The sequence below is a fragment of the Myxocyprinus asiaticus genome, chromosome 5, assembly GCF_019703515.2.
Source record: "Myxocyprinus asiaticus isolate MX2 ecotype Aquarium Trade chromosome 5, UBuf_Myxa_2, whole genome shotgun sequence".
NCBI classification, from domain to species: Eukaryota; Metazoa; Chordata; class Actinopteri; order Cypriniformes; family Catostomidae; genus Myxocyprinus; species Myxocyprinus asiaticus.
The window spans coordinates 44,278,503-44,294,856 of NC_059348.1; the positions used below are offsets into that span (position 1 = coordinate 44,278,503).

Sequence of the window (16,354 nt, forward strand, 5' to 3'; positions counted from 1 at the left end):
TAAATTATGAGAAATTTGCTGAAGATCAAAAACACAAAGAGGCAATAATTAGCGATAGCTTGTGTCTGTCTTACAAGCTTCTTGACAAACAATTTCAAGGACATTGACACAAATTGACTAAAATCCTCTTTTAACCTGTAATCAAAATCATTTATGTTCAGTAGCAATGTCAGAATGCAGTAGACAGCTCATTAGGAGTTCATATTAGATGCTATTGCCATTAATAATACATTAGCATTTACACACTACTGTGTACGCATCAGCATTCCTGTATTGATTGTGTTCATTTGAGCTGGAGCTGTCTTAAATGCAGTGTTCTTTAAAATGCAAAAATGAGGATTCCGCAAGTTCATTAACATGTATATTTATTAATAAGAGAAGATTCTATAATTCCAAGAGTGACATGAGTAGTTATGTTCAAGTTGGTATATTGTTATCCTGAAGTGTCAGGAAATAGAACTGTTAAAGCAACCTTTTCCAGTGGGAGGCTGACTGCTTCTAGAAGTTTCAGTGAGGTGGAGTATTACTGAAGCTGTTGTTTTGATTAACTTATATTTCAAGCTTCTTATATCCTCTGATTAGAAGTTCAACTGTAAAGACTGCATTTCTTGATCTCAGCACATCCTTAGTTTGAGACACCTGAAGAATATGTTTATTCAAGTTTATTATACACTTCTTAAAATGTCTTTCATACACTAAGGCCAGAAACATATTTTACGCAAGTTGCCAGTGCAAACACAGACATTAATGCTTGGCAAATTGCATTGCAAGAGTGCACTTTTGTTGTTCGTAGAATATGTTTTCTTGCATTGCAATAGCTAGCAATAAACATGTCAACAGTTTCGCTGACTTTAACTAACTTGCTTTTACTAACTTTCTCCACAATATCATTAGTAGACCTGAAACAGAAAACTGACCGTAGAAGAAGACTTCCATGCTAATGCTCGCTATTGAGCCCCTTGTGGCAATGATAAGAATGCAATGCAAGTTATGATTCATTTTGGAATGCAACGATACTTAAGTAGCTGGAAGCATTTCCGTTCACTTACTTGTGTATAGTATGTGTTGTTACTGTTTGGTAGACACTAATCAAGAATGTGTATTGAATTGCAATGATTTATTAATTTTACTAATGTTTAAAAACCCCATGAAATGGCTTGACGAGCACAGTTTCTTTACTGTGTTGACAATCAAACAGAAAGGTTGGGCATGACATATCGAAGCGCTTGGCCCTTTTTTTTTTTTTTTTAAATAGCCTATGGCAGGGGTATTCAATTAAAGTTCCACGCAGCTTACACGGTGTCCTATATCTATAAAATTATATAATATATATTTTTGAATCATTTTTAATAACTTGCCATGTTGGCAGCAATAGTACTTTGTAAAAAAAAAAAAAAAAAAGTAATTCCTAAACAGTCAAAATAGTCTCTTCAAAAACTGAGCAGGGGAGAGAGGCAACGCGTGGAGAGCAGGAATAAAAGTGTGTAGCGATGGATGTGCTTTATTCATGCTCTAGAGAGAAATATTTCTCTTTAGCGCTGAGCACTATTTATTCCTGCGCATGTATACATGTATGCTTACACAATCACTTGGCCAGGTGTCAGATAACTAGCACAAAGATTTAGATCTAGGTCCAGATTGAATTTTCCTTCGGTCCAGATCAGGACCGGAGTCCACCTATTGAGTACCCCTCGTCTATGGCTTTAATTTACGTCATAACCATAAACCTTGGTTTGATAATTGATTTTGCAGGTGGCATTAGGGTGAGGGACATTCTCATCCTAAAGAGCATTTTGTTGAACAATGTGGACACGCCCCTGAGTGCAAGATGAGTCATCAGTATTTTTGGTCCATTTTCCAGGAAGGGAAAGACTTTACATCTTAAAAGGTATTTATCTGCTTTTAAGTTCATTTAGTCAACTTTTAAAAGTACATTAGCTTATGGACAACTCAAAGCTAACAAAGACAGTCTAAAAGCCATGAAACTCAAATTCTGGTTTTATGTGGATTTCTTTATGGCCAAACAAAAACAAAAAACAAAAAAAAAACAATGCCTTATGGATTGTGATGTGTTCCCCTGCAGTGCTTTTCTGTGCTTGTGGGCAAATGTTTAGAGAGGTACAGTATACTGTAAGACTAAGTACATGTGATATATGAAGTCATGCACAGACTGTGAGAACAGAACAGATATACTACAAAGCACAGGAGAGGGCTGTCATTCAGCCCATATACAAGAGTAACACACTTTACAGAGTGGTTTTGGGTTAGTGTAAAAAATATGGAGGGGGATCTATGGTTTCTTCTTTCCTCATCAAATTAACACAACCCTGTGGTGAAAGAGAGAGAATACGAGTTAATTAATGAGTGCAATGCAGGTGGTTCATTTAGTATGTAACATCTTAGAGGTGTCAAATCATAAAAAAGCTACATTTCCTTGATCTTTTGAAATAAAAGAGTTCTATGTACTATGTAAACATACTGTACATTTCTGAACATAAAACTCCCTATAAAAGACTATTTATTGAAACTAAGCTGCAAAAATGGCTTGTGCCCATTTAATTCTTAAGGTGAGAGAGAGGGTGGAAAATGGTCATGTAAAACTAAATTATGACTGCTTTAGGTGCAGGAAACCTTCACTAACATTTTGAGTGGACCTTACTTAAAGGGATAGTGCACCCAAAAATAAAAATTCTCACCCTTATGCCATCCCAGATGATCCCTTTTTTTCTTCTGCTGAACACAAACAAAGATTTTTAGAAAAATATTTCAGCTCTGTAGGTCCTCACAATGCAGGTGAAAGTGGTTAAATCTATATCTTCAGAAGCGATAGTATAGGTGTGGGTGAGAAACAGATCAATATTTAAGTCTTTTTTTATTGTAAATTCTCCTCCCTGCCCAGTAGGTGGCGATATGCATGAAGAGTGCAAATCGTCAAAAACAAAAGAAGAATGTGAAAGTGAAAGTGGAGATTTATAGTAAAGAAGTACTTCAATATTTATCTGTTTCTCACCCACACTTGTATCACTTCTAAAGATATGTATTTAACCATTAGAGATGTATCGATATTTATGCTGCATTTATGTGCTTTTGGAGCTTCAAAATTTTGGGTTGGACCTACAGGACCTACTTGCATTGAATGGATCTATAGAGCTGAAATATTCTTCTAAAAATCATTGTTTGTGTTCAACAGAAGAAAGAAAGTCACACATCTGGGATGGCATGAGGGTGAGTAAATGATGAGAGAATTTTCATTTTAGGTGGAATATCACTTTAAACAATATATATATAGTACTGTGCAAACGTTTTAGGCACTTAAGATGTTTTACAAAAACATTTGTCTTAAGATGGTCATTTATATCTTCAGCTTTAGTGTGTCAATAGGAAAAATACATTTTAGACTCCCAAACATTACTTTTGCTAATAGAAAAGATTAGAATAGAAGAACAGGGAGCCCTGCAACAGATGTCATGGCCCCCACAAAGCCCCCCACTGAACATCGAGTCAGTCTGGGAGTACTTGAAGAGACAGAAGCAATTGAGACAGCCTAAATAGATAGAAGAACTGTGGTGAATTCTCCAAGAAGCTTGGTACATCCTATCTGCCAACAACCAAGAAAAACTGTGTCCAGGTGTACCTAGGAGAATTGGGGCTGTTTTAAAGGCAAAGGTGGTCACATCAATATTGATTTAACTTTTTTATGTTTACTGGACTTTGTATGATGTTAATTGATAAATGAATGAAATGTTGGTGCCAGACGGGCTGGTTTGAGTATTTCTGTAACTGCTGATCTCTTGGGATTTTCACACACAACGGTCTCTAGAATTTACTCAGCATGGTGCCAAAAACAAAAAACATCCAATGAGCGGCAGTTCTGCAAACAGAAATGCCTTGTTGATGAGAGAGGTCAACAGAGAATGGCCAGACTGGTTTGAACTGACAAAGTCTATGGTAACTCAGATAACCGCTCTGTACAATTATGGTGAGAAGAATATCATCTCAGAAAGCTATTCTGAGATGCGGGTTGGCGCTGTTTTGGCGGCACAAGTGGGACCTAAACAATATTAGGCAGGTGTTTTTAATGTTGTGGCTGATCTATGACCTCTTTAAGGCCCTAATATAACATTTACAATATTTATTTTGCTGTCATAGGATAACTAAGCTCTGCTACGTTCACATTACCTTCACACTCAAAAGCCTTCAATATGGTGGTGTAACTTGGCCCCAACCAGGAGGTATAGGTTCCCATTACACGCAGCAGCTTTTTGGTGGAATCGCTAAAAAGCACATCAGGTTGTCCATAACCCACAGAGCTGAACAAAGAGAATCCTTCTGTGGCATTGGCAAATGCATTCTAGAGGAGAGAAACATGTAACATGTAAATGGTTTGTAGAAAAGAAATAATAATAAGAAAAAATTTAATCAAATAGATTAAATACATTTGGAAAAGCAAATTTGGGCATAGATTGAAATATGTGTCTGTATATTTTGTTTAATTTGCAAATACTGGATATACTGTGATGTGTGTGTGTGTGTGTGTGTGTGTGTGTGTGTGTGTGTGTGTGTGTGTGTGTGGTTTCATTATTTGTGCCAGTCTTGCTCTGAGCTTTTATGACAGAGCTCTTATGACAGAGCTCAGTGTAGTGTCATCCTCCCCTAATGACAAACTGTAATGTTAGACAGTGTCTTGTGAAAATCAATGAGCACCACAGGGCTCAGGTTGGCTGTATTGAACGCATAAGTCAGCCCGATGTTATCTGTGTAATACTCGAGAAGTTGTTAATATAGGCTTTGGCAGGTTAGTTTAATCATACCGATCATCGTTAATGTGCAGAAACAACATTTTCAATGAGATTTTCATGCTCTGTATTGTACCAAAGGGATTTCATTTTTTAGTTTTAGTGTTATTAGATTATTTCACGGATATTATCGTTGAAAAGGGAATCAAACATAATATCCACAGACTGTGTTCTGTAAATGTATAAATGTCATTATATAAGCCGAGGCATTTCTGTGTGTGTGTGAATGTGGGCGGGTTTTGGTGGTTTACGAGGACATTTTTTTTTAGGTTAAAATGATGTTTTTTTGAAAATGTAAAATGCAGAAAGTTTTTTGTGAGGGTTAGGTTTAGGGTTAAGGTTAGGGTTAGGGGATAGAATCATTTGTTCGTACAGTATAAAAATCATTATGTCTATGTTGAGTCCTCATAAGGATAGCCGCACCAACGTGTGTGTGTGTGTGTGTGTGTGTGTGTGTGTGTGTGTGTGTGTGTGTGTACAGTGGGGTTTGAAAGTCTGAGACCACTAGTAAAAATGCTTATATTTTGCATTCTTTACTAATTCAATACACATATTTCACACACATATCATCACAAGTTATATTATCAGCATATAAATTTGATTAAAATGTTGAAATAAAAGTTAGTATTTGCGATGTCCCCTTTTGCTTTAATGTAAGCATGGACTCGAGATGTCATGGACTCTATAAGTTTATGCAAAACCTTTTGATCCATGTTATTCTAGCATGTTTTGAGAATGTTCCAAAGAGCATCTTGTGTGCTTCAGTGGAAGCAAGGAAATTTGACCTTTTATACAAAGGAGTTAAAGAGATCATCAAAAATTTAAATTCTGTCACAATTTTTAAAAACCCTTTAGACTTTCTCTCTGCTGCAGAACACAAATGGAGATTACGCAGAATGTTAGCTTCAGTCCCCATTCACTCTCATTGTACTGTATGTAAAAAAGAGCAGTAAACAATATTTCTCCACTTGTGTTCCATGGAAGAAAGAAAGACATACAGCTTTGGAATGACATGAGGGTGAGTAAATTATAACAGAATTTTCATTTTTGGGTGAACAAACCCTTTAACATGGTCAATTTCACAAAGTTTTGTTCCATTTTGATTAGTGACTAGGAATAGTGCATAATCTTAAAGGGATAGGTCACCCAAAAATGTTAGGCAGAATGTTAGCATCACTGTTGTCACCATTCACTTTCATTGTATATGTAAAAATAAAATGCAGTGAAAGTGAAAGTGAAAGTGAAGGGTTCCACAAAAGAAGGAAAATGATTATGACAGAATTTTAATTTTGGATGAAATATACCTTTAAATACATTCTGTCTATTTGCAGGTTTATATGAAAAAAAAAAAAATGAAAAAAGAGAAAGAAAGAAAATCCCAGATTTTCAATGTGGTCCCAGACTTTTGGACGCCAGCGGTAGGTGTGACTATGTGGCTGTCTCTCCTGACCTGCACACGTTCCAAGAACTTGTAAACGCGGCATTTGTCCTCCAAGCGCACTACCACAGCATTGGTTGGCACCACAGCCAGGTGGCAGCGCTCATGCTGGAACAGGTCAGTTTCGCTCCCGTCAGGACACAAGAGCTTCAAGTCCTCCAGTTCCAGGTCCAGAGCCCATGACTCCTGGTTCTTACCTTGCATGCATAATACCCATACAAATGTTTTATTTCTGAGGGGAACAGAACTGATTTTCTGTTGTTGTTGTTTTTTTGTCCGGATATTTGTCCGGATAACTTATTTAGAGGCTTAGTCATTTACTTACACTTAAGTTGTTCCAAACTTGTACACCTTTCTGTCTTCCATGAAACACAAAGCAGATGTTATTCTCAGTCACCATTCATTGCATACATTGAAAGTGAATAGTGACTGAGGCTGTCATTCTGCATGACATATCCTTTTGTGTTCCACAGAAGAAAGAAAATCATAAGGGTTTGGAATTACATGATGGTCAGTAAATGATGACAGAATTTAAATTTTTGGGTGAACTATCCATTTAAATATAAAAGTAAGAAAGCTAGTCCAGTCACACAGGTATTATTAACTATGTCACTATTAAACTACCACCAATAATGCCTGAACTAAGCTTACATGGTTTACTGAGTCTGTTCAAGGGTTTCACAGATCCCAGCAGGCAACAAAGAGACATATTGTTGTGAAATACTGCCCCCCTGTGTGTGTCACCAAGTGAAACATGATCTATTTGGACAGGTGAAAGCTACAATTGTCCTCCTTCAGTCCCTTAAAATTTTCATTTAATAAGAAACCGGATTGAAATTCTTGCATGAAGCTTTTTTATTTCTTTTTCTTTCTTTTTTTTTTTTTTTTTTTTTTTTTTACCCTCCCTGCACTTTATGGACAATACTTTTACTTACCCTGCATGTTGTCAAAGACTGTGGTGTGCTTCACAAAAGCAACATCTCCGAGATTCTCTGCCACACATCTGCAAATTACAACAAACAATAATTAAAATGTTTGCAGTAGTACTGCTTTAATACTAGTTTAATTTTAGCTGCCAGCTGAAGTAATCCTCAAAAACACAATATATTGATATTCTGTAATAATATGATAATAAATTACATGGGAATAGTGAGAAATATTTAAATGTTAAATGTATATGTTAAAATATATATATATATATATATATATATATATATATATATATATATATATATATATATATATATATATATATGTACAAATGTATATATATATGTTTGCATTTTAAACATGAAAAGTAGCAAAGCTTTAGTCACAAGCCCCACTGTTTTCACTTAATGAATTTTACAAAACGTTTGTATCCTTCACATTTTCATTATGTAGAAACTGTGTTATAAAAGCAAGAAGACATTCAAGGTCATGCTATTTTGTGAATATAGTCACGGCTGAAGTGTTCCGCTGTACATCATGCCTAACAACACGCTTTAGCTGCAATATATTTACAATAATACAAGCCAACTTTATTGCATTAAACATACCAATGTTATGGCTACACAAATGCATGTTTTGAATGAATGATGGATCACTGTAGGGGCTATGCATTCTCCCACATCTCTGATCATGCGGTACCTGAGAGCTCCAGCCTCCCCAAAGTGCCGTTCCCGGGGGTTGTTGGCGCAGATGTGGCGGTCGTTCTCATCCCCAATGCAGGCCTCACACAGGTTCCTCGGATTGTTTCCCTTGGGATCGTGTTCTGGGTCCTTTACTCCAGGGACACAACTGTAGCCAAAGAAATCCCCCACCGCTGGAAACCATAAGGAGAACATTACAGCTTTGTTTAAGTGCTGTCAAATAGTGTAACTACATCTTGAATTTGCATTTAAAGTTGTACTGCATGTGTGTTTTTCACTTCTATGAACTTAACATCTGTATTGTACATGCTTGATATCAAAAGATGAAAGTGCTATTTCCAGAATTTTTAATCACAGAGACATATATTATTTTATATGAGGGTAGTTGTAAAATACTTATGGAAAGTTGACATCCTATATGGTATGGCATGCTAATTGAGAAACTACATGGAATATTTGTACAGGTGAAAAACTTAAAAGAAATGGTGACTAGTTAAAGGACCTAAAATATTCACTTTCCCTTATACATTCATATACATTTTAAACTAACATCTTGATGTTGATTTAAAACAAAAACAAACAAAAAAGTCTAAGGACATGTTTTGCATCAACTACCCAACTGCAGCTCAGCAACAGATCAATTTTATTGTATAGCACTTTTAAGAATACATATTGTTTTAAAGCAGCTTTACAGAAGATCATGCCTTAATGCCCCAAGTGAGCAAGTCAAATGTGACTGTGGCAAGGAAAAAACTCAAGATGTCAACTGCTTGGTAAAACTACATGTATAAAATAATTTAAAACCAGCACTAAAATAAAGCATCGTAAAATCTCACCATGGGGAAAGTTACACTGCTCATTCACACTGATCTGTGATGTGTTGACCAGGTAGCCGATGGGAACAGTCCAGCCCACTGTTGTCCTCATCCCAGGGTGACAGGAGCTGCGCTCATGCATCTCCAACAGTGACAGATCACCGGATGATGTCCGTGCCAGGGCAACCACGTAGTAATTAATGCCATCTGTAGTGCACGTTAGTAAAAAAGGATACATGCATGGATATCAAACTATATGAAGTTGGTGTATGCCGCATTGAGACATCTGTGGTATGTGAAAAAGCTTGACTGTGAAAAATCTAACTTGCAGTCTACTATCTCTGGTCTTCAGTATATCTGAAGAATAAAAAAAAAATTATATTGTTGTAATAAAACATAATACACACTAAAACTAAAATAAAAAAATCGAAATAATCTAAATAAAATCTTTTAAAATTGTGATTTGTTAATGTGGACCTATACATACTCACCCACACCATTATAAGACTCTCCTACGGCCACATCTAAGCCATAGCAATATCCAGCTGTATAGATCTCATCAGCATACATAGTGGAGGCATCTGCAGTACCATTCTGTTTGAAGCACAGACATGAATTATACTGACCCATATTTTGAGAATGTTTTATTTATTTATTGTTGTTTTTATTTATTTATTTATTTATTTATTTATTTATTGCATTGAGGTATTAGAAAATCTAATTATGCAAAACATTATGTACGGTTGAATGACAAGTTGAGAAGGTGAGTGTTTGTAACAGGGAAGTAAAAATTAACACAATCGGAAAATCAGTCTAAAATCTATGAGGTTTGAAATAATACATTTTCACTTTCATGCACCATATCTGATTTGATTTGTTTCTTTCATCTTGGGAAGATGTTTCCTATTACTTTAATTTGCTTCATGCAGTCTGTCGGACTTTGGCCCCTCACACACAGTAGTTGTCCACGAATATTCCTGGCTGTGGCATTCTCGGCTAAATCCAAACACTTCTGCTCTTCAGCATCGGACACTGTACACCATTTGACTGCAAAGAAAAAAAAACAGAGCAATGCAACCTTTAATATGAAGAATATAGAGTGGACATAAATGGAAATTAAAAAAATAGGGGGTAGTTGTCACAAGAGGTCAGCAAGTGCTGAATGAACTTTATATATTTTTAGGGCAACTATGATGTTCAGTTTTTGTTGCCAAGACTCTAAGGTATGAGTCTATACAGAAATCGACTCGAAAATAAACCTACCCAGGAAAGTATTTACTGGAATAAAAAGTGTGACAACTTGCCCCGGTCTCCCCTAAATTTTAGAATAAGCATTTGTTCATTAGACTATTAATTAATATAAACTATTAATATAAACATATTAATATAAATATGTCAAGCAAGACACTACTGCACCACGTAGTTACATGAGATATCACTTGCAACCTGTTTAGATCTGCTTAATACTGTGTTTTTTCCGATCCTGGATGTTCTACTGCTACGGCTGCCCAAGCAAGGTGTATCCTTGGTTCATTTTAATCCCAAAGGAATGAAGCCCAGAAGGCCAATCCAAATAAGAACAAATCATGTTACATTTAGTACATTTCATAATGAGGTCACAAAGCTGAGAATGTAGGAAGATGGTACTTACTAATGTTGTTTTCAGTGGAGAATGAGACCAGAACAAGCAGAAGCAGAACCACAGCAAGGTGTCCTCCTGAATGATCCATGCTGACTTTGAACTGCAAGCTCCCAAATGGGCTCAGGCTCGCAGGGGTGGTGTGGGAAGTAAAGTTAAAAAAGAGGAGAGTATAAAGAAAGAAAAAAGTCTTGGAGCTCATATTGCTCCCTATTTGGGTACCCAGAAAGCTCAGAAACCCAGAGGGGAGGGAGAACCAGAGGAGAAACTTTCCATTAGGATTTTATAAGAGTTTCACTGCTGTTTTTTGTTTGTTTGTTTGTTTGTTTTTACGGATCTAACGTTGATAGGTTTTTTCTACATATCTGATCACGATGGGCATCTAGTGTTTCTTTCCTTATCCAATGGGACCTCATTCAAGCATCCAAGCTTTGGCACACTTCACTGCACCTGACACCGGGCAGGTCAGATCATTTCAGAGGTAATAATTAAGTTAGATACAATAGCTTTTTTGTTGACAGCTTCTAAAGATCCATGAGATTAAACCAAAGGTCCGAAACAAGCCGAGTTTGATTTGAGATACGAATGAAGGGGCAACAGGAGATTCCTTTGTCTTAGTATGCAGTTGAGGAAACATATGGGCAGCTTAATACCTTCTATGTATTCTAATTGTCATGTCACCTTCCCCTGGATTAAAGGAGACACAAGTCATCTGTGAGATAGGAGATAGCATTTCAGAGTCAAAAACAAAGCGATACAGATACATACATACACTAATTGATTTGCAATGTCTATTTGAGGCCAAAATCCTTGTTTTCATACAATCAGACTCAGCAGTAAGAATTTTTTTATGTAGGGCCAGTAGTTCCAATTTTTACTTGCCCTGCCAACATTTTCATTGGTCCCAACACAGACATACACACTTAGATTAATTACATTTGGTCATGGTAGCTATAAAGGAATAAACACTTTTACTGGAAAATGGTGGCATAAGATACAAAACATTACTGATTACTGGTTTATGATTTTTTAACAAACAAACAAAAAAAATCCATAATTTAGGATATTCGCTAACTTGGCTACAGTGTAATGTAACCAGGCATGTTCCATTTTTTAATGGTGTTGGGAGCAGGGGGGAAACTGCATTTTTCCCAGAGGTGCAATTGCATTCTTATCAACATTGACATCAGTGCCATATACAGTATATCCAAAATCATGCACTGATTACAAGTGAAAATTATATTTAGTGGAATAAAATTGTGGCGACTCTTCCTTCTGTGACCCTGACTTCCTATCCTTTTTTTTAACCACATAGAAAATGACGGCCATTAATCAACAAGCTATTTTAGAAAAAAAAAAAAAAGAAGAAACTGTCAGGCCACTGGCTCCTTGACTCCTATCATTGGCAAGGATATCTGACTAAAGTTATGTGTGCATATTTCTATAATACTTTGTATATATTGCTACAGAATAAATTACCACACAGTTTTAGGTAAATTAATACACAACATTTATTAAACAGCTGAACTATAAGCTGTTTAATACAATTCCTTTTGCATTATGATATTTTTATTACTAAAACTTTGAGCTTTATCTATGTAGGCCTACTGTACGTGTATCCTCAACTACCTGCTGATGTCATCATCATACACTTTTTATTACTGTTTAGCTACTTTAGTATCTGGTACACTGTAAATATTAGAACAAACAAACAAAAACATCCATCACTACAAATCGAATTTAATGTCACAATTTATTACATAAATGAACGGTTTAAAAATGTCTAAAGAAAGGAGACCTAAAGAAGAATGTGCAGTTACACAAAAAAATATGGCTGTTTTTTTAATTCAGAAAATCGAATGGAACCAGCATTCCATGTTGACTTGCCATTACTTCATAGAATCAGTTTCGAACTATTCATACCATGCATCATTACTGCTGCAGGACAATCGCAAATACACTTTAAGAGATGTTGGTAAACAAGATAAGAAACCCTGCAAGTCCATGACATTGGGTTTTTAAACACATAATATGGAGCTATATTTGTGCCACAATTATGGCAACAAAATAGAACAAAAATATTTCTTAATTTAAATTACACTTAAAACAACATGAAAATATAATCAAAATAATGAAGTGGTCAATATGTTTATTAAAACTGAAAATTAATGGAAATGTGGTTCTACCTGGTCATTGTAATAAAGCGCTTTTTCATTTGATGCGTATTAAGGGCCGTTTACACCAAACGTGTTATTTTGTCTGTCGGCGTTGTCTTTCAAATGTTTCTAGGTATACCTCTCTCTCTCACTGAAAATAAATAGGGAAAGCGTAGTGACCGCATCCCGTGTAAAACCACCTTTCTTTGCAATTCTGAATTTTGAGCGCACAAAAAGTAATTACGATTATCAAAAGAGAGTATATATTTACCATGATTTGAACACCAGCTACTCTGCTAACGTTTGTTAAATAAGCTTTAATATAATGTAGGAAGTTTACTAATTTATCTATATTATTTAATAAAAGTGAATGTTTATCACTTATTTTGTAAATCTTCCTGGGTGCCGACAAGATTGTGTGACGTCAAGCACCTGCATTTCAGCGAAATCAGAGTTTAAAATTTCCGCACGACTTTCCAAGTTATAATTACAACTTCAAGTGGCGTTCCATTGCACTTTTCCCAGTAGGAAGTTGGAAAATCCGACTTTCCGAGTTGAATGGAATGCAGCAAGAGGCATATTGCTAACGTTAGCTAGCTAGCTTTGCTAGCATCACTTACACTTAGCTTACCTTTCTTTATGCTTCCTTTCTAAGTGCTGATAAAAGTTTGACGTGGTCCCAGCTGCCTGGGTAAGCATCGCATTGCAGAATTTACATAATGTTGTGTGTTTTCTTTTGGACGCTTTTTTGCAGATGAACTCTTTGTGGTTTAGGTCAGTGTTTCCCAACCTTTTTTCTGCTACGGCATACGTTTTACGATTAAAAAATACCATGGCACACCACTATCCCACATAACCATCGTCGATAGTTTTGCTTTTCAAGAACTTGTCCATGATTTCTGTCTGTCTTAGTAGCGTGAACAGCTATGCCAAAAATGCAAGTAACATAGGAAGGCTCTATAATGAGGTCACAGGTGACAAGAGCGCTAATTGGATAATGATAAACCAACAAATTTGTCTCTTTTCCAATTTGTAGATTTGTTCTTGCAAATTAATTCTTGCAACGGCACAGCAAATACATTTTTTTATTATTTATTTATTTACTGTATTTTCTGGAAATAAAGTTGCACATGACTATAAGTCGCACTAGGTCAAAATTGCATTGTTGATAGAGAGAAAAAAAAAACACATAAGTCGCACTGACAGAGGTTGGATCTGGCAGGCACTAGAACCCAGGAGCAGCCGCCAGACATCCCTTCAGCGGTTCAGATGTCAAACGCGCTCTGTTAAGATTACAGTAGGCTACCTCAGAATCTACACATTGTATCACAGTGTTTTTGGGCTTGTTTAAAACAGGAGAATTTGCATGTAACAATTTCTCATATTCTTTTTATGTTTCATGAGAGAAATGAGACAAGTAAACCACATGTGTTCGTAACATCTCTATGCTGCGGTGCACAAATAAACAGCTTTTAGTCTTTAAGTAAATCAATACACCTGTTGTATTCTATTCATTCATTCGGTTCACTGACTGAATGTTTTTACTACAAGTGTGATGATTAAGCATTACTTTACAGGCATGCGAGGAGCTGAGTTTGACAGCGGACTATAGTTTGTTAGAACAATAATATTTAAACTGGTTGCATAAAATACTTTGTAATGGAAAATATACTGAATTGGCGACTTCAAAACTCTTCTTTCGTCTCTATGCCTTCACTAAAATACCGGAAAAAAACGGTATTTATTTATTTTGAGGAATTTGATCATTTTCCATGGCACACCTGACAATCTATCACGGCACACTAGTGGGCACAGTGGTTGGGAAACACTGGTTTAGGTAGCCAAATTGTATTAAAGAAGATTTGGCTGACATCTCTCAGAGAGCCACAGTTTCTTCTCCTGTCTCCTGCATTCATCTTCTTGAAGTGTGTGTGTGAAGGGGGGCGGGGTGACAGTCATTAACAGAAATTAGTTAATTTATTGCTTGCATTTGAAGCAGGAATTTTACATCCAATCACAGTAATGATGTTAACAAATTAATCAGACATGCACAGGCAATTTAGTGATATCCCCGCGGTTGTGGTCTTGACCTGTCTTGAAATTAAATCCCGAGTCCTCTTTGTCTGAGACCGAGATAAGAATAAGTAAAAATGCGGTCGATTCCGAGACGAGACCTTCAAAAAGTAAGACCGATCTCAAGTTTAACAACACTGCTGAATTTATTCACAACCAATCAAACGACACTTAGCTTTTATGTAGTCAAAAACAACATGGAAACTAATGTTAACGCTGTTGCTGAATTTCCTCCTGACATTTAACGTTTCTTTGAGCATTTATAGAGACATAAATAGGAAAACAGCCTCATGGAAAGCTGTGAGTGGACGAGTCGGTGTACCAGGTGAAAATAGACAATGGAAACATGTATAGCTTATGTTTGGAAAATAGGCGACTGTGCAATGTATACAAATGGGCCATGGACCGTATACTTTAATTTTCTCTTCTGCAGCAGGTGTCTGAAACATCAACTTTTGATAAACAGAAAATACAATTGCCCAGGTGGATTATTGGCAAAGTGTTTTGTGGATTTTTAATGTTCATTTGTAGCCCTCCCATTTTAATTATTGATGTGATTTTATTTATACTATACCAATTTGACATTAAAAATATGAAGTAACATGCAGTCAGTTTCTTTAGTCATCAAATGTGGAGACTTTAAAAATCACTCTTGACCCCACTCACCCAGCCAACTTTTTGAACTGTTGCCTTCTGGACGGCGCTCCAGAGCACTGAGCACCAGAACCGTCAGGCACAGGAACCGTTTTTTTCTCTCAGGCTATACATCTCACGAACAGTTAAAACTGCCCCACTGAGCAATAATTATGTGCAATGCACAGTTTAGTCTATTTATATCCATTCATACATTCCCTTGCATCTGTATATCACAGATTTGTCTTTGTACATACAGACAGACAGACAGACAGACAGACAGACAGACAGACAGACAGATAGATAGATAGATAGATAGATAGATAGATAGATAGATAGATAGATAGATAGATAGATAGATAGATAGATAGATAGATAGATAGATAGATAGATAGATAGATAGATAGTGTCATGATTCACTGCTGTTTTGCCCTGTGTTTTGCCTCTGTCATCTGTCGCTAGTCTCCCTTGCACTACACTTCCCATAATTCCCTGCCCTCCTCACTGCCAACTGTTCCCTTTTGTTCTCACCTGTGTTTCATTTACCTCGTTTATCCCTGTGTATATATTGTCCTGATGCCTGTTTTACCTTTGTCAGTTGTTGTATGTTTTCTCTAGTTCCTGTACCGTTTGCTTTCTTGTTTGTTTTGTTTCCTAGTTCCGAGTCTTTCCTTGTTCCAGTGTTTACCCTGTTTTGTGTTTTATTTATTTTCCATTAAAGTTAAGCTGCATCTGGATCCCGCTCTCGTGACTTCCTTCAAATCGTAACATATATATATATATATATATATATATATATATATATATATATATATATATATATTTCTTATTGTGTATTTCTATATATACTCATTTTCTATTCACTTTATTTTATTATTATTTTTTCTTTTTTTTCTTTATTATTATTATCTCTGTCTTGTCGTTGTATTGTTTGTGCTCTGGAAGCTTCTGTCACCAAGACAAATTCCTTGTATGTGTAAGCATAATGGCAATAAAGCTCATTCTGATTCTGAATATTTACAATTACATAGTTTATCCTTGATATTATAATTTTACATTAATATAAAAATAGCTTATTACAATATTTATAGTTATAAAACATTTTTATGAAAAAAGAAGTGGAATTTTATTTAAGTGCAATCGCTTGCATGAAAACTACTACAATATTTACAG

General features: G+C 35.9%; 1 protein-coding gene across 1 annotated transcript; it reads right to left on the bottom strand.

Annotated features, from left to right (window-relative positions):
- Window positions 1-2,025: 2,025 nt before the first annotated feature.
- LOC127440423 (otolith matrix protein 1-like) lies at window positions 2,026-10,410 on the bottom strand. The gene is made up of 9 exons (XM_051696978.1): window positions 10,332-10,410; window positions 9,591-9,727; window positions 9,172-9,274; window positions 8,702-8,887; window positions 7,864-8,038; window positions 7,170-7,237; window positions 6,247-6,431; window positions 4,180-4,351; window positions 2,026-2,327 (listed from the first exon to the last, which is right to left on the bottom strand). Exons 1-9 carry the CDS (start codon window positions 10,408-10,410, stop codon window positions 2,317-2,319), a joined length of 1,116 nt encoding a protein of 371 aa, XP_051552938.1. The 3' UTR covers window positions 2,026-2,316.
- Window positions 10,411-16,354: the final 5,944 nt, after the last annotated feature.

Excerpts from the sequence above, each read along its gene's own strand:
- LOC127440423 (XM_051696978.1), bottom strand. The coding sequence starts at position 10,410 with ATGGATCATTCAGGAGGACACCTTGCTGTGGTTCTGCTTCTGCTTGTT. Across the intron at positions 9,728-10,331 it reads CTCCACTGAAAACAACATTA|TCAAATGGTGTACAGTGTCC; the intron begins GTAAGTACCATC and ends TTTTCTTTGCAG. Across the intron at positions 6,432-7,169 it reads AGTCTTTGACAACATGCAGG|GTAAGAACCAGGAGTCATGG; the intron begins GTAAGTAAAAGT and ends TATGCATGCAAG.